This window comes from Macrobrachium rosenbergii, chromosome 23 (genome assembly GCF_040412425.1).
Source record: "Macrobrachium rosenbergii isolate ZJJX-2024 chromosome 23, ASM4041242v1, whole genome shotgun sequence".
Lineage (NCBI taxonomy): Eukaryota > Metazoa > Arthropoda > Malacostraca > Decapoda > Palaemonidae > Macrobrachium > Macrobrachium rosenbergii.
Window position 1 is genome coordinate 15,458,495 of NC_089763.1, and position 17,500 is coordinate 15,475,994.

General features: G+C 37.6%; 2 protein-coding genes across 2 annotated transcripts in view; one reads left to right on the top strand and one right to left on the bottom strand.

The window, feature by feature from the left end:
* LOC136851301 (proton-coupled folate transporter-like) overlaps positions 1-11,145 on the top strand; it is an 18,251-nt gene extending 7,106 nt beyond the window's left edge. Inside the window, exons 3-5 of the mRNA XM_067125301.1 lie at positions 5,136-5,669; positions 9,295-9,504; positions 10,126-11,145. Of these exons, the coding sequence (XP_066981402.1) occupies positions 5,136-5,669; positions 9,295-9,504; positions 10,126-10,452 (1,071 nt within the window). The 3' untranslated portion in view covers positions 10,453-11,145. The remainder of the gene's footprint in view (positions 1-5,135; positions 5,670-9,294; positions 9,505-10,125) is intronic.
* LOC136851305 (uncharacterized) overlaps positions 1-17,500 on the bottom strand; it is a 387,719-nt gene that overhangs the window by 212,108 nt on the left and 158,111 nt on the right. The window lies entirely within an intron of this gene.

Sequence of the window (17,500 nt, forward strand, 5' to 3'; positions counted from 1 at the left end):
AATACAAAAATACTGAAGTCCTAATAAAAGTAGATAAAAAAGTAGAGGTTTAATACATTTAGGTGTTACAATATCAAGGAAACACGAAACCCCTCCAAATTCCAAAAGCAAAGTCATCACTGGTCATCAACTTGTTTACAAAGGTTTTCACAATATTATCGTTTTTTGATGCCCTTTTTCTGCTTGCTATGCTCACAACTGCTTTGCATCTTATCTCAGTATAACCCTCAATGGACGGGACTCCTGATATGGGTATCTATAACAGGTTTTGGGTGATGGACGGGAATCCTCATATGAGTAATAATATTACCCACCATACTGTTCGAATGAATTTAGCGGGAAAGAGAGATTTCAGAGGAGGATGTACTGCCTCTCTGCAGCTCCAGGACGTCTTTTTATTTATTTGCTCATAAATATACCCAGGGATTGCTGTTGGCTTTAGTTCTTATCTTTGATGATAGTATGTCAATCATAATTGTAATTTTGGAGAGAAATATTAGAAAAAACATGTATACCTCACAAAAAGTCTGGGGGTGTCCTTGATATATATTTAGCTCGGGCCTTAAGGTTAAGCATTTCAATGTAAAATTCGTCCATTTACTTGGGGAGAACCAAACCTATTCATCACCAAGCTTTTCTCTTTTCAGAGTGTGATCAAATTCATGGGTGGTCGGTATTCGTTTCATTAACTCTTGGCCTCTCATGTATATTTTAACTTACTAGGTTTCTGACAGCAGCAGCAGCAGCAGCAGCAGCAGCAGCAGTAGTAGTAGTAGTAGTAGTAAGTAGCAGTAGAAGTATTTTATTAACTAAAGCTTTTACAATCTTGTGTTTCGATTCTTTTGTTCCACCTGACTGAATTTAAAGTCAGCTCTCCGTTACTGGCTGTATTGCCAAATCATGTCTCTTTGTTGAACTTTAAAAGTATTGCTTTCATCAATGTGTGGTCAATGACGCTGTATACACTGCTCACGATTTATGAAGAAGTAAACTGGAAGATTTATGCTAATTTTCTACTTGCTTCACTTGTGTTTCCTTAACAGAACACTTTATTCAAAAGAGTAAGGAAGACAAGAGCCTCCAGAATGCAACAGAGCAAATCAAATTGCGATAAAAAATATCATTAGTTTATGATGAGAAGTCGGACTGAGAAGAAAAAATACATTAGAAAATTCTATTCGTAAAATCGTCATAATACGTGAAATATTAGAATAATTCAAACGGCGGTGTCTCCTTAATTACGAAATACCCAAACAGTTCACACGGGAATCTGCTAGAAAATACGGAACGTCGGAATATTTTAAAGGGCGAATCACACTTAAATAATGAAATGTCGTCATACTTTGATCGCGAAATTCGCCAAAAAATGCAAAATATCACAATGTTTGATAAAGGGTAAATGAACAAACACGAATTGCGTACTATTCCCTGTGATTACATTTCAAGATCTGACTTTATATCAAACATCACCGAAAAAAATGGAAAATGGTTGTGAATCCTGACCGGAATCAGCTTTATTGCTGAGGCATCTTCAAGTGGCTTTATTGGTAACTAAGCCATCTTCAGGCGGCTTTATTACTAACTAAGCCATCTTCACATGGTTTTATTGATAACTAAGCCATCTTCAGGTGGCTTTATTGCTACCTAAGCCATCTTCAGGTGGCTTTATTGCTAACTAAGCCATCTTCACATGGTTTTATTGATAACTAAGAAATCTTCAGGTGGCTTTATTACTACCTAAGCCATCTTCAGGTGGCTTTATTGCTAACTAAGCGATCTTCAGGTGGCTTTATTGCTAACTATGCCATCTTCCCTTGGCTTTATCGCTAAGCCATCTTCAGGTGGCTTTATTGCTAACTAAGCCATCTTCAGGTGGCTTCACTGCTAACTGAGCCATCTTCACGTGGCTTTATTGCTAACTAAGCCATCTTCATGTGGCTTTATTGCTAACTAAGCCATCTTCACATGGCTCTATTGCTAACTAAGCCATCTTCACATGGCTTTATTGCTAACTAAGCCATCTTCACGTGGCTTTATTGCCAACTAAGCCATCTTCACGTGGCTTTATGGCTAACTAAGCCATCTTCACGTGGCTTTATTGCTAACTAAGCCATCTTCACATGGATTTATTGCAAACTAAGCCATCTTCATATTGCTTTATTGCTAACTAAGCCATCTTCACATGGCTTTATTGCTAACTAAGCCATCTTCATATTGCTTTATTGCTAACTAAGCCATCTTCATATTGCTTTATTGCTAACTAAGCCATTTTCACATGGCTTTATTGCTAACTAAGCCATCTTCATGATTTATTGCTAACTAAGCTATATTCTAATGGCTTTATTGCTAACTAAGCCAATCTCATGATTTATTGACATGTCTTTATTGCTAACTAAGCCATCTTCATGATTTATTGCTAACTAAGCTATCTTCTCATGGCTTTATTGCTAACTAAGCCATCTTCATGTGACTTTATTGCTAACTAAGCCATCTTCACATGGCTTTATTGCTAACTAAGCCACCTTCACATGGCTTAATTGCTAAGCCATCTTCACATGGCTTTATTGCTAACTAAGCCATCTTCACATGGCATTATTGCTAACTAAGCTATCTTTTCATGGCTTTATTGCTAACTAAGCCATCTTCACATGACTTTATTGCTAACTAAGCCATCTTCACGTGGCTTTATTGCAAACTAAGCCATCTTCACATGACTTTATTGCTAACTAAGCCATCTTCACGATTTATTGCTAACTAAGCTGTCTTCTCGTGGCTTTATTGCTAACTAAGCCATCTTCACAATGACTTTATTGCTAACTAAGCCATTTTCACATGGCTTTATTGCTAACTAAATCATCTTCACATGGCTTCATTGGTAACTAAGCCATCTTCACACGGCTTTATTGCTAGCTAAGTCATCTTTCAGATGGCTTTATTGCTAGCTAAGTCATCTTCACATGGCTTTATCGCTAACTAAGCCATCTTCACTCGGCTTTATTGCTAGCTAAATCTTCTTCAGATGGATTTACTGTTAATTACGTCATCTTCAGGTGGCTTTATTGCTAATTCATCTTCACATGGCTTTATTGCTAACTAAGCCATTTTCACATGGCTTTTTTACTAACTAAGTCATCTTCAGATGGCTTTATTGCTAACTTGGCCAACTCAGATGGCATTATTGCTAACTAAGCCATCTTCCCATGGCTTAGTTAACAATAAAGTCGACTCCGGTCAGGATTTACAACCATTGTTCATTTTCCTGGTGGTGTTTGATATAAAAAATCACGTTTAAGAGTGATTATAAGCTTCAAGATTCATATATCAAAGAGAGAACAATCAGATGAAGGACAATGCAAGCAGTAGCAGGAAGGGAAAGAAAAATTGAACTACTTTCGCTGGCATGTTACCACGCCGCAGCGGACCGTGGAAAGAAGTCAATTAATTTGGCTCAATCAAAACTCCTTTTTGAACGCGAACCACTGCCAGTGAAGCAATCATGAACTCAGACGAATCGCATTCGAAAGATATGAGGCGGAACTCCTCTCATACAATCGAAGCTGACCAGACGCGTCATGACTTATCCGGTTAAATACGTAATCACTTCATTTATCAAGTTTCATTATGCGCCGCAAAGAATAAAAGTAGCAACAGGGTTCACCCGCGTAATTCTCATCGCTTGAAGTCATTTATCATCATTTATCAGAAGTAATGAGCAAGTGGTGCTGAGGTGAAGAAAGTCCTTCCTGTAGAATGACTTCGTTGTTGTGATTATATATAAAGCATTACATATATATGTATATATTACATATATAAATATATATATGTATATAATTTATATATATAATCAACACACAATCACGTGTGGGACAGAAATGTCTGACTCATCAGGATCGAACGGAGGTCTTTTAATTGAAGGCAAGGCGCCGCCCATTAGGCCATACAAGTCATAAGGAAGTTGGAACCTGAGTGCCACTGCACACAGGAATTACCTGGGCAAGCTAACTGCTTGCATATCAGCGTGTTTTCCCCACTTCCCCAACTCGGCAATGGCCCAATTGACAGCATTTCATTCGAACTATCCATTCTGGTGAATATGATAGGAATAATCAACACAATCACGTGTGGAACAGAAATAAATTTCTGACTCACATCAGGATCGAATCCAGGTCTTTCAATCCGAAAGGCAAATGCACCGCCACTAGGCCATACAAGTCTTTTTGAGTCAGAAATTTGTTTCTGTTCCACACAGATTATGTGTTGATTATTTCTATCATATTCACTCAGAGGGATAATTCGGAGATGAAATGCTGTCATCATGGTCACTGCTGCGTCGTGAGTTGGGAAAACACGCTGGTATTTAAACAGTTGGCTGGAAAGGCTATTCTTGGTGCAGTGGCACTCAAGTTCCAACTTCTTTATACCTTGTATGGCCTGGTGAGCAGCACCCCTCTCCAGTGAAGACCTGGGTTCATTATCTGATAATCAATCGAAAATTATATTTAATATATTTATATATATATATATTATATATATATATATATATATATATATATATATATATATATATATATATATATATATGTATGTATATATATATATATATATATATATATATATATATATATATATATATATATCGATCCCCTTTCGAAAAATCCATTGCGCCTCTGTTGACCTGGGAAGTGAATCGTATACCTGGTGGTTAACCGACTGTTATGACCATGTTTGCCATGGTGGAGAATGGCATCAGTTGAACTCGCGACACCTAAATCACCATAAAATACGGACGTTATTCACTGACGAATTGAATCGTGCTTAAAATCCCGTCTTGCTTCTTCACGAGGAGTTTCTTTTGATTTTCAGTATTATAAGGGACTAAAACAACATTTTTTCTCTTTAACCAACTCTTCTTCCCTGCTTTGAGCCTGGTTCACCTCATCAAACTCTGCATTTGGAAATGCATGAAAATTCGACAGCCTGCTTATAATCATTTTTAAGTCAGCGAGATTTAGGTTTCGTGGCCTCCGTTAACGCCTGGTCTTAATTTGCTCTGCCAATTTCACAATTCAGGTATTCATTAGAGAACAGTCGACAGACTGACAACAGGTTATTTAATGCGTCCATTCTTATTTCAGGTACTGCTGGCTGCCACCATCCTGCGAAGTATGGTCGGGGGCCCGTCCCTCTTCTTAATGGCCGTGTTCAGTATGACCATAGACAAAACAGACTCCGAGGCGAGGCCGATAAGACTGGGTCGGGTCGTTAACTTCCTTATCGTAGGGAGAGGCACTGGGTACATCACAGGACTCATCTACCAAGCTGAGCCATTTTGGACTTTATTCGTGGCTCTTCTTTATTACATCTTGGCCATGTTCGTTGCGACCAAGTTCCTCAAAGAGGAGGCAGCAGAATTCGAAGGTCGAGTCTCTCCGAGAAGCCTGAACTCGTGCCTGGATTTCCTCCATCCCAAAAATGCGTCCGACCTCTTCCTTGTCGCTTTCAAGAAGAGGCCAGGGAGACGTCGAGTCCACCTGCTTCTCATTTTCTTCGTTACCTTTTTCCTCTTGTTTTCTCCTCCGAGTTTACTGGCAGAATGGGAGACGACCTACCTGGGATGGGACTCTCCTCACGTTACCATAGTTTCGACAGCATTCATTGTCTGTGGACAGGTGAGTCTTGAGAATTAAGCCCAAGTTTCCATTAATCAAAACCTCATGCACTTGATGATTTGTCGTCCGGGAGGACGGAGGTGATTCTACAATATCATGAGATTATCGAGTAACAGATAAAATTCATATAATTGACAAAACACTCGAAATGCTGATATTAATAGCAGAGGCACTTTCTCCTCTAGATCGAGAACGGGATTGCTGTATATCAGGTTCACAAAAATATTCAGTGGTGAATTATGTTGATTTTATAATAAACGTTGCAAGAGCTTTCGAACCCTGTCCTGGGTTCATCTTCAGTCTAAAGATGAACCCAGGATCAGGGTTTGAAAGCTCTTGTAACGTTTTTATAAATCAACATAAATTTAACTCACCACTGAATATTACTGTGGACCTGATATGCAGTGGAGGCACCATTAGATATGACCTTTATTTAGCAGATATTCAATGAATGTCTCATTTTTTCATAAGAATCCTAACAGTTACAAGACATGAATGGTTAGATTAAACAGCAATAATTATATTCATCATCCGCTTGAGGATCAGAAGTTCAGAAACAGAAAAAAACTAATGATTAAGCAACTGCACTAAGTCATTGCCGAAGTTTGCTCCATATAAGTAATGACTAGTCCCACAGCAACAAGTGGTGGGTGGCTCCCTAGACGTTTATCTTCTCAAGACTGACGTTGATAACGGAACGTTCAAGTCATTTCCTCCGATAATGGATCTTTGAACCACTTGTAAGCAACGGATATTTATTCATTTAGTTTGATAAGGGAACACTACTGAGTTGTGTCAGTAACAAACCGTCACTGTTTTAGTTATGAAATGGATCACAGTCACATCTCAGCAACATAAAAATAATAACAAAAAATGTTAAACACGCTTTTATTAAAATGCACTAAAAAGTAAAAAATAATTTTTTGAGGCTCATAAATTCATTTGCAGACTAAAGAGGTGTATTTTTTATACGCTTTTATTTAGCTTGCTTTTTTGTCTGTTTTTCTGGGTCAAATCTTGTAACTAAATTTTCTATCTGTTCCCTTCGTCTGATGGACTTGAAATTTTGCATGGTTACTCAGTCCCGGTGACGATACAACCTTACATGATCAGTAGGTCAGCAGTGACCTCTAGTGACCCTACAGTGACCTCTCCCAGTATCCCAGGATTTGTATGAAACTCTACGGATTTTTCAAAGCTTCTTTGGCTCGACAGGATATTACAGAAGATCACATTCAATTTCGTTAGCTACAATCGTTAATCGGTTACAATTTCTGTCAAGATAAAAAGTATAAAATAAAAAAAATTAAAAAATATAATTTTTTTAAACACGCTTTTGTTAAGATGCACTAAAAAGTGAAAAACAATTTTTTGAGACACACCAGGATTTTGTTACAATTACTCATGTTTACAAAAATAAAAGCGTGGGCGTCAAATATGGAAGGAAATGCTACAAGAAAAAACAAATTTCTTCTTTTAGCATTTCCTTTACATGTTAATATACACGCTTTATTTTTTCTGTTATGATTAATTGTAAAAAATCTGGTGTGTCTCAAATATTTTTCACTTTTAGTGCACAATAAAAGTGTCACAAAAAATTTAATTTTTTTATTTTATACTTTTGGTCTGACGAAATTGTAACCTGTATAATTATGTGTGAACGTGATATTCTGTAATATCTAATCGGCAAAAGAGGACAGAAATCCGTAAATTTCAAATGCTGAAGATACTCTGAGGAGGTGCTGTGAGTCACTAAAATACTGCTGACTTACTGATCATCTGTATGTTGTCACCGGATGTGGCCATGCAAAATTTCAAGTTCATCGGACTAGGAACGAGTCGAAAGATTTAGTTACAAGATTTGATCCTGACAAATAGACAAAAAAAAACAAGCTAAATAAAAGCGTATAAAAAATACACCTCTTTAGTCTGCTAATGAATTTATGAGTCACATGACAGCAATAGACACTGCTTGATTAATATGATGAATGACATAATCCAAAACCAGCAACAAGTGTTCACTGATTCACAAGAGTGGATCAGGGAATTCCATGTCAGGCAATGATTCACTAATCTAATGAATCACCGAGTTATGTGACAGGAAAAGTGCCTACCGATTGAGTAGAATAGTGGATCAGTGAATCATGTTAATAAGAGAAATGCGACGATGTCACACAAATCATATTCATGTCAGCAGCATTCATTTTAATATAATTTAGTAAAACCTATCTGGAACGAGCCGATACTATTCAACGCTGTGAAGGACCTGCTGGTAACAAATAGGTTAGAAAAGCCTCCCCTTACTTTAGCCGATGTAAAAAAAAATAAATAAAATAAATAAAAAAAAAGTAAACATCGTTCATGGTATTACGTACTGATAAGCCGCGTCATAGATTATGACTGCCTGACTGATATGAGCTGTAGATTATCTTAAAAACAGCAGCGGCAATGCTTCTGTTACCTTGGATATGACTGTATGCGCTCACTGTTTTCTATTTAAAAAATAGCGGTTATCAACGGTAAAAAAGACACTCGAAGGATGTAAAAAACACTCAAACACTACAAAAGTTGGGTTATTCTGGTTCTCAACCTTTTTTGGCCCATGCACCCTTTCACCATTGTGTCAGAATGTCATTCCCTTCATTCCCTTTTCCAAAATTGTCTGCCTCAGAAGGTGCTTTCAAAATAATATGCAACAAAATATTAACACAAACACATAAGCTAGCGGAGAGAAAGTCCAGGTGACCTCTCAGTAGTGCAGACCAATGCCCACTGCATTTTGTGTGGTCCCTGAGCCAGTTCGAGCCTGCCAATCTGTGGTCACAGTTCCCCCCTGAAACTCTGAAAATCGCCCCCTAGGGGGGAATTCCCCCTAGTTGAGCCAGTTCGAGCCTGCCAATCTGTGGTCACAGTTCCCCCCTGAAACTCTGAAATTCGCCCCTAAAGGGGGAATTCCCCCTAGTTGAGCCAGTTCGAGCCTGCCAACCTGTGGTCACAGTTCCCCCCATGAAACTCTGAAATTCCCCCCTGGTTAAGAACCACGGAATTATAGACCATAGATTGTGAACCCAGTACACTCCTGTAAGCAGGTACTAACGAATGCCATATCAGCGTCATGCCAATTTACAAATCCCTTAAGAGAACCTGCTACAGATTCATGATTAATAATACTGAACGACCTTGAATTTTATATTAATAGTAGAAATTTAATATGACCAATGACCAACCTACAAAATAAATGGCACTGAGATTTGTCTCTCATGGAGATCAGTCTCTTAATAAAACGACAAACTTAAAATAATTTTTTCTAATAAGATTCCAATAGAGGGTAGTTACCCTCCTCACCCTAGCACTACCAGAGGCAAAGCAATAAGGGGGGGGGGGTGTCTCCATCAATAAGTGCCTTTTAAGCAAGCAACTGGATTATTTATGTTATTACTCTAATATACCTACTACTACAATTGTTGGCACCGTTTGTAACATTGAAAACAAATTAATAAACAACAAATTAATGAGATAAGATAGCTTTTACTGATGTGCAGTTTAGGAATGCAAATGTTATACCCTATCAAAAGAAAATATAACATAGGCTTCGATTTCCTCACTGATTATTTCTGCTTTCCAGATATTTACTATAGTAGTTCTCAAGGTCACGGAGAAATCGCCCATCCCCGACTGTCTTTTAGCAGCAGCATCAGAGGGGATGACAGCCTTACAGGATTTGCTGTTAACTGCCGTGATCCGACCTGACTTCTCGGGTATTGTTTACGGAGCGATGGTCTTTTCTATCTGGCATAATCTGGGTGACGTGGGAATCAGGCTTGCCCTGACCAAGGTAAGAGGTCATCACGATCACCTGTTTGAGAGAGAGAGAGAGAGAGAGAGAGAGAGAGAGAGAGAGAGAGAGAGAGAGAGAGGGGCATACGGACAACAAAAATGCAAAGCTGGATGTCACTCAGGTGGAGGCCTTCACTGTAAGTGACGTCAGTGTAACGCGTAGAAATTTCATTTAGTATTGTTTCTATCACTAGACGGATCAAGTATAATGAATAACATTCAAAAACAAACAAATTTATGATAATAATAATAACAATAATAATAATAATAATAATAATAATAATAATAATAATAATAATAACAACAGTTTTAAGGTCAACCGGTTAGATAAGTCCTTACCATTCCACTTCCAGGACTGGGGAAATTCCCTCGCTCTTCCGTATTCCATCCCTTTTGTTTTCGGTCTCCAACTCATAAAAAGAGATGAAATGAAAAGGGGAACAGGTAAATACTGATGCTATAACTGCAATCAAAGAGTGAAAAGGTTTCATTATCACGATCAGTTAACCTACCAGTCAACATGCATCCGATTCCTAACGTAGGTTTCCGAGGCGCGATAACGAAACCTTTATGCTCGTTGGCCGCGCTATAACGACTATAATGCATTTTTCATCCTCAGATAGGCGGCGAGGATGAAATAGGCCGAATCTTCGGCATCATGGCACTGCAGGAAACAGCAATGACCTGGGCAAAGGGCGTCGCTTTCAGGAGCTTCTGGGATGCCACCAGAGACTACTTGCCGACGTCCCAGCATGTTCTGTCGGCATCCTTCGCATTGCTCAACAGTACCGTGCTACTGGGCGTGTTCTTCTCCGAACGGAGCAAAGGACGCGAGAAGGGGACGGAGCCTATAGACGGTAACATCAAGACTACAGAAGGGAAGGCAGTGAGAAGTAAATCGACGGAAGCTATCGAAGGCGCCGTTAAACTCTGCTCAGGGGTGTGACAATATGTCGTTTGAAAAGGACTGCAGGTTCTGATAATCTAGGTTGGATAGGCAGAGTCCATGAGTCCACACGTCCACACCAGGCCGCCTCTTCTCTTCAGCACCTTTGTGTGAGGTCCCGTAAAAGGAGAGCGTCCCCTAAGCCAAGCAACTGATCAAGAGGCTCATTTGAGCAACATTTTGGATCTGATTAGCGAATACCTTCAATAAGAAAGGAATTCGACTGAGTTTCTATTTAAAAATAATAGAGAGAGGAGATAAACCTTACTGAAAGGAAGTCGTATTTATGCCTTCAAGGCATGTTGAAAAGAATTTGATTTCCTGTCCTCGTGAAACTGATCCAGCGACCTACAGATCAGGAGGACATGTTGGAATTCCGTCATTCTGACATTCCAAACACCAGCTTAAAAAAAAAAAAAAAAGTTGTTTTAAGTAAATAATAAAAACGATTGTACAGATTTCAGTGTATAGACGATATTAACGTTTGTGGAAAAACAGTAGTTTTAAGTAAATAATAAAAACGATTGTACAGATTTCAGTGTATAGACGATATTAGCGTTTGTGAACAATTCCAATGTTTAGTCGAGTCTCGTTATATTTTTAACTTACTGTTTTCCTGGAAAGAGCTATTCTATTGTCTGTGAGCTGCTTTCACAACTGGTGCTAAAAATGTTATTCTCGAATAAGATTTTATTTGTTTCTCTTTAACCTGTTGACCGACAGTGTTTTCGATTTAGTGGTGATTTGAACTCATGTAATTAGTTTCATTAAGAATCAGATTTAATGAAGACTCAAGATTATGATTAAGTGAAGAATATGAAGTCAATGTGGATTTGACACCATTTAATAAGTGAGGTTAATATTTTGAATTTAACGGGGAACTGAAATGATTTAATAAACGAAAATAAGTTTGCGGATTAAATGATTCAGAGTTGTTTAAGAAGCGGAATTAGAACTGTGGATGTAATTGTGATTTGAGACTGTCCACAATTAAAGAGTTTTCATAAGATGAGCGAAAGACTAAAAGGTTAACCAGCTCCTATAAAAGTGACACAGCCTTATAATTCAAGTTACGATTGAATCAACATATTCATTAACAGGAAGCGCTACCAATCATGAGGAACAAGTCTAAAGGACCGAAAAAGGCACAAATTCGAACAAAATGAGAGAGAAAATGGTAAGAGTTTTTATATATAACATAGGAAAGTGCCCAACCCGAAAAGGGTCCCGTGACCCAAAGGCGCTGTATTCCACTCACATTTGCTTGGCCCGCGGGTCTCCCCAGGCCCACGGGGGTCGGCTGGAGTAAACAGAAAGATCGTAGGGCTATCAGACTCACTCCTGAAGAGCTGATGAAAAATCAGCAGACTGTATCTTTCTGGTGCTAGCCCTAGAAGATATAAAAGACATTATATATATATATATATATATATATATATATATATATATATATATATATATATATATATATATATATATGAACTTTGATCACATCACCGTGAGAATTTTCTATGTTCCAAACATTTCTTCTAAAATGTCATTTAATATCTGCATTTAGCTCTCGTCACTAATGTCAAAGGTTCTCACTGTCGGGAGTTCGAATCTCCCAGTTGAAGAATCACTTGCCAATTATAATTCTCCTAGGGTGTTATTTCCGAGGTAGAGCTAATTGGATATTAGACGACATTTGTAACTTAATGTTTTTGAATATGATTAATTTCACCTTGGTGCGATAAAATGTGTGAATACTGTATATAATACATATATACATATGTTTATATATATGTATATATATATATATATATATATATACATATGTTATATATATATATATATATATTATATATATATACATATAACCTATGGCTGCAAAACTCTGACAACCCGTCACAGCCAGGGAGGAAAGAGAGAATGAAAGGGAGGGAGTCTACAGGTAGTGGAGGGAGGGAGGGGAGGAAGGAGGGTAAGGGGAGGGAAAGAGGAGGGGAGGAGGAAGATGGAAAAAGGGTGAGACCCTGAGCTGAGGAGGAAGGGAAAGATTGGTGAGGGGAGGGAGGGAGGGGAGGAATGGAAAAAGGGAAGGAGAAGGGAGAAGGGGAAAAAAGGGAAGGAAGGAAGGGAAGGTGAGGAAGATTGAGGGAGAAGGGAAGGAGAAGTTACATTCCTTTATCAGAAGAAAATAAAAAGCATCTTCACCATGAACAAAGACAATAAATAAAAAAATATTATATTTCTACAATTTACACTTAGGTGTGAGTGTGTGTGTGTGTGTGTGTGGGAGGGGAGAAGGTCTGTCTCTCGTGCAACAACAGACGGACCCAGTGTTGCCACATTTCCACACCATTCACTTCCACGCTCACCTAACTTTTAAATTTATTCAACCATCGGTAAAATCTAATGAAAATAAAATGATACCTGCTTTCCTTCACAGTTTAAACATCATTTCCCATAAACATCCTCATCTAGTTAATCACAATCACTTTTTACATTTATTAAAACCATTTTGAATAGATTTAAGTTACCTTACTTAGATGGAACCTAAAGTGGTTACTCTGTTGTCGTCTGTATTCGACTTGTCAACTGAGACATCATTTGATTGACTTCTGCTACTTCATGATTCGGTATAAACAACCATTCTTTGAAGGCTCATTATTCAATCATTAATATATAAACAAAAATATAAATATGCAAATGACAAGAATATAACTAAATGAATCACATAATACAAAATAATATATCTGACCACAATAAAACCCTAAAAAGAGAGTGGACATTTTTTCCAAGCTTGGTGTGCAGACCGTACATACCGGCCTTTGGTATGTAGTAAATTGTTGTTGCCAAAACACCCGATAAACCTCATTTCAACCGAATTTATAATGATATACGCCATTGTGACGCTACGAAATAGTCGCTATAACAAATTCTGAAGGTAAAAACGAAGAAGAAACGATCGAATTTAATGAGAAAATTTGCATTTGAACAAATAAAGAAAAAGGATATACTGTCATCATACATCTTGCACTTCATGTTGAGCTAGCAGTTACTATGCATGCGCGAATGAGGAAGACAACTAAAAAAAAAAAAAATCTTTAGACCTGCTGGTTTGGGTTCATTGCTTTATAGCTATGAAATATGTTTTGTAACGAAGCCAAAAATCTTTAATTTAGCAAAACAACCAAGCAGTGAGGTATATGGTTAAATGTTTAATACTTATATTAATAATGATCATAAATTATTATCAAAATTCACGTAAACCCTGATAAAAAATTGATGTTATAGGGGATTTATTGCTGTAGGTTAATCATACTTCTGGCAGCACCAGAAGAAAAGGTGAAGCGTCAGTTGAAAAATGAGAAGAAACCCAGAAAACTGAAGGAAAAGGTGACTTAAAAAAGAAAATTTCATTTGTTTTGTCCGTGTTTGTATGTCTGTCACGGGTAGGGGTTTGATTTTGATTTAAAAACCTTTCTGGGGTGACATAGAGGCCTTGTGCAAAAATTTTGTCTGGGTCTGTCATGGTTCGGATTTCAGAAACAAATATACAAGCATTCTATATATGAGTGTGTATATAGCATATATATGTATATATGTATATATATATTATATATATGTGTATATATATATATATATATATATATATATATATATATATATATATATATATATATATATATATATATATATATATATATATACATATATACACACACACACACACACATATATATATATATATATATATATATATATATATATATATATACTATATATATTAGAAACGCTCTGAGATCACAGCCCACCTTCACTGTTTTGGGCCAAGTCAGGGAAAAAGCTCTTTAATAACTCACCAAGATGCTTGAAAAATAAAAATGTCCGTTTTGCCATTAGCTTTGTTGTACGCACTTTATAACAATTACCCTGCATGAAACATGGGAACTCGCTCTACTGTGAACGACTTTAACTAGAAAGCACAAATAGCAAATCCATTGTCAAGTCACAGAATGATGTCAAATTCTGTCTAATTAACTGAGCATGCAAAGGTGACGGACGAGGCATTGCTACTGTCACGGTGCCAAAGGCGTCAGGAGAATTCGACCTCTTAGGAAAAAAAAGGAAAAGAAAAGAAGAGTCGGTCTCTAAAGTAATGATGGAATAAAGGTGGCAGCATTTCCGTGGTAGAAATCCGAGTCGAACTTTAGGATGTTTTATTACGAAGCCGGTTTCTTGAATGTCGTCAGCTTGAAAATGAACAGCGACATAAAAGCGATCGTGTGGAATATATGCGCGTTTTCATGCTTCCGAGGTGTCTGTCTGTTAGGAAGACGAGTTCGAATTATAACATCACCCTGAGAAAAGTTTATGAATTATGATTCCATCATCTTCACACATGCTGAGAGAGAGAGAGAGAGAGAGAGAGAGAGAGAGAGTGAGAGTAAAGTTGTAGCAAGCGATCAGGATTAACCAAGTATTCCGTTGCACATTTTGTGATTATACATATAAAAAATTCCTCCTACGCCCTGGCACTCAATCCGTAGCTGAGTTCTTTGCCCTTTTCATACCTTTGTTTTCAATTCAGTTTCAACTTTTTTGAATTTTTGGGAGGCTGCCATAATGATCATTTCATTTTTTATGAGTTTTTTGTTTGAACTGGCATTCGGCCTTCACATTTCTTTCAGAAAATCGAAATTATATGTGAGAAACGAAGATCAGTAAAACATTCACATTTAGTTTCCGTACCTTCTTTTCTGAAGAACCGTAACTATGATTTTTGTATTGTAATTTTGTTTATTATTCGCATCTGCATTTAGTTATTTTGTTTTCATCTTAGCCAGTAAATTTCGACAACTAAAGGATTTCAAAGTAGCTAAAAACCATAAAGATTTACAAACTTCTACATTTTTAGTTTTCTGTAAAAGAAAACTACTGTGCCGGCTTTGTCTGTCCGTCCACACTTTTTCTGTCCGCCCTCAGATCCTAAAAACTACTGAGGCTAGAGGGCTGCAAATTGGCACGTTGATCATCCACCCTCCAATCATCAAACATTCTAAATTGCAGCCATCTGATCCCAGTAGTTTTCATTTTATTTAAGGTTAAATTTAGCCATTATCGTGCGTCTGGCAACGATATAGGACAGGCCACCACCGGGCCGTGGTTAAAGTTTCATGGGCAGCGGCTCATACAGCATTATAACAAGACCGCCGAAAGACAGGTCTATTTTCGGCAGCCTTGATTATACACTGTACAGAAAACTCGATTGCGCCGAAGAAATTTCGGCACATTTTTTACTTGTTTTAATAACGTTTTTAACTCACAGAATTCACACATCGTAAAATTCTTGACAGACGACGATTAATAAAAAATGATTTTTTTTTTAACATTACCGTTCGGTCTAAGTTCCCGAGTAAATATAAATGATTATTCTTGATACCATATCAAGCACACAACATTATCCTCAGAAACAAGACAGAAGGGATTATTCATCGCCAGAAAATAGTTTTTCCACGTAACAGTCAACAAAAGCACAACAATACAATTCATTTTTCCAGAAAATACAATTCTCTTGAATTACCTCACGGATTTACTTGTTAAGATAAAATACCTCATTAGGAAAAACATCTTCAACGGTAACTAGTTGCGCCAAGCCTTATGACTGACATGCTATGACGATATTAGAACAGCTACTGTTCTCAGCTGGTTGAGCCTGGCTAGCGAGTGACATGCGCGCGCGCGCGTGTGAAAATCTTTTTTAATATATTTACAGTGAATAACACTGAACTTTGTTTCCTAACTAGCGCCACTTGGTTATGTAAACTTACCCATTTCGACAGATGCCCTGTCATGAAAAGGGCTTCTGGTCCATTGTTTTAAATTCTTTCACTCGGACAGTCTAAAGATAGCAGTCCACAGATTATTGATTGACAATTTAGGGAGGGTGGAAAGGTAGGACGCACAGGGCAAAGGTTAAAAGGCCTCCGACATGTTTGTCCGCCCTCTGAGTGACAGATTCAATTCTTCTTTGGTGAAAGATGACGGGTTTATTTTGAGCTGCCATATTATTAAACCTGATCTTTTGGTTAAGTCAGGAGTGTTTTACAAAATAAATAAATAAATACATAAATATATAAACACATAAATAAATAAATAAATAAATTCTAAAGAAAAAATCTCACTTTCATCTTTATTATTCTAAAGATTTTAGCCACCGGTTGTCTAAATGCCTCCCAAGAAGAAAATCAGAATTAAGAGATAAAATACCTCGTCCAGATGAGAGAGAGAGAGAGAGAGAGAGAGAGAGAGAATCATAGAGAGAGAGAGAGAATTCAAATTCCCAAAGGACCGTATTCTTTCTGTTTCTAGCAAACCCTTTTCCTTTTCATGCGTTCACTATCACTTTTCTCAGGTGAATTCACGGTGAAAAACATCTCTGCTCACAGAAAGATGAAGACGCTCTCAAGGTGCTCTTTGAGAAAACAATAATTAATTCTAGGGCAAATGTAAATTCAAATGTGATGATAATGATGGTGATGATGATGCCGATGATGATGATGATAATGACAATTCCTAAGGGCTTCGGCTATGGTTTCCTCCCTCTGAAAGGTCCCCATTCCTTGGAATCTCTTAAACTGCATCGAATTTCTGTCAAAAAACACAGAAAAAAATGTAATACAAAATTTTCTGTCAACAACAGAAAAACACAACACAGAAAAAGAAAACGCATCAAAATGAAACCACAGAAAAAGAGTAGTATATCAGAACTTAAAATTCAAGCTGCCTAGTAGTTTTCTGCTTTAAAATTGTCTGATGAAAATCCACAGGGCTCTGTGCAACTTGCATCATGCTTTTACCTGAGTAAGTCAGCTCCATTAGCGGCCGATTTGGCTCTATAGGCGTGGAAAAAACGCGTCGGATGATAAACTGATGGCCTAAATGGAGTCAGGACAACGACAGAAACCAACGCCGTAGAGGAAGTGCTTGCCAAAATGTCAAGTTAAAAACCACTTGAGCTTCCCGAATTACCTTCTCCCGACCTACCCGAAGCTTATTTTAC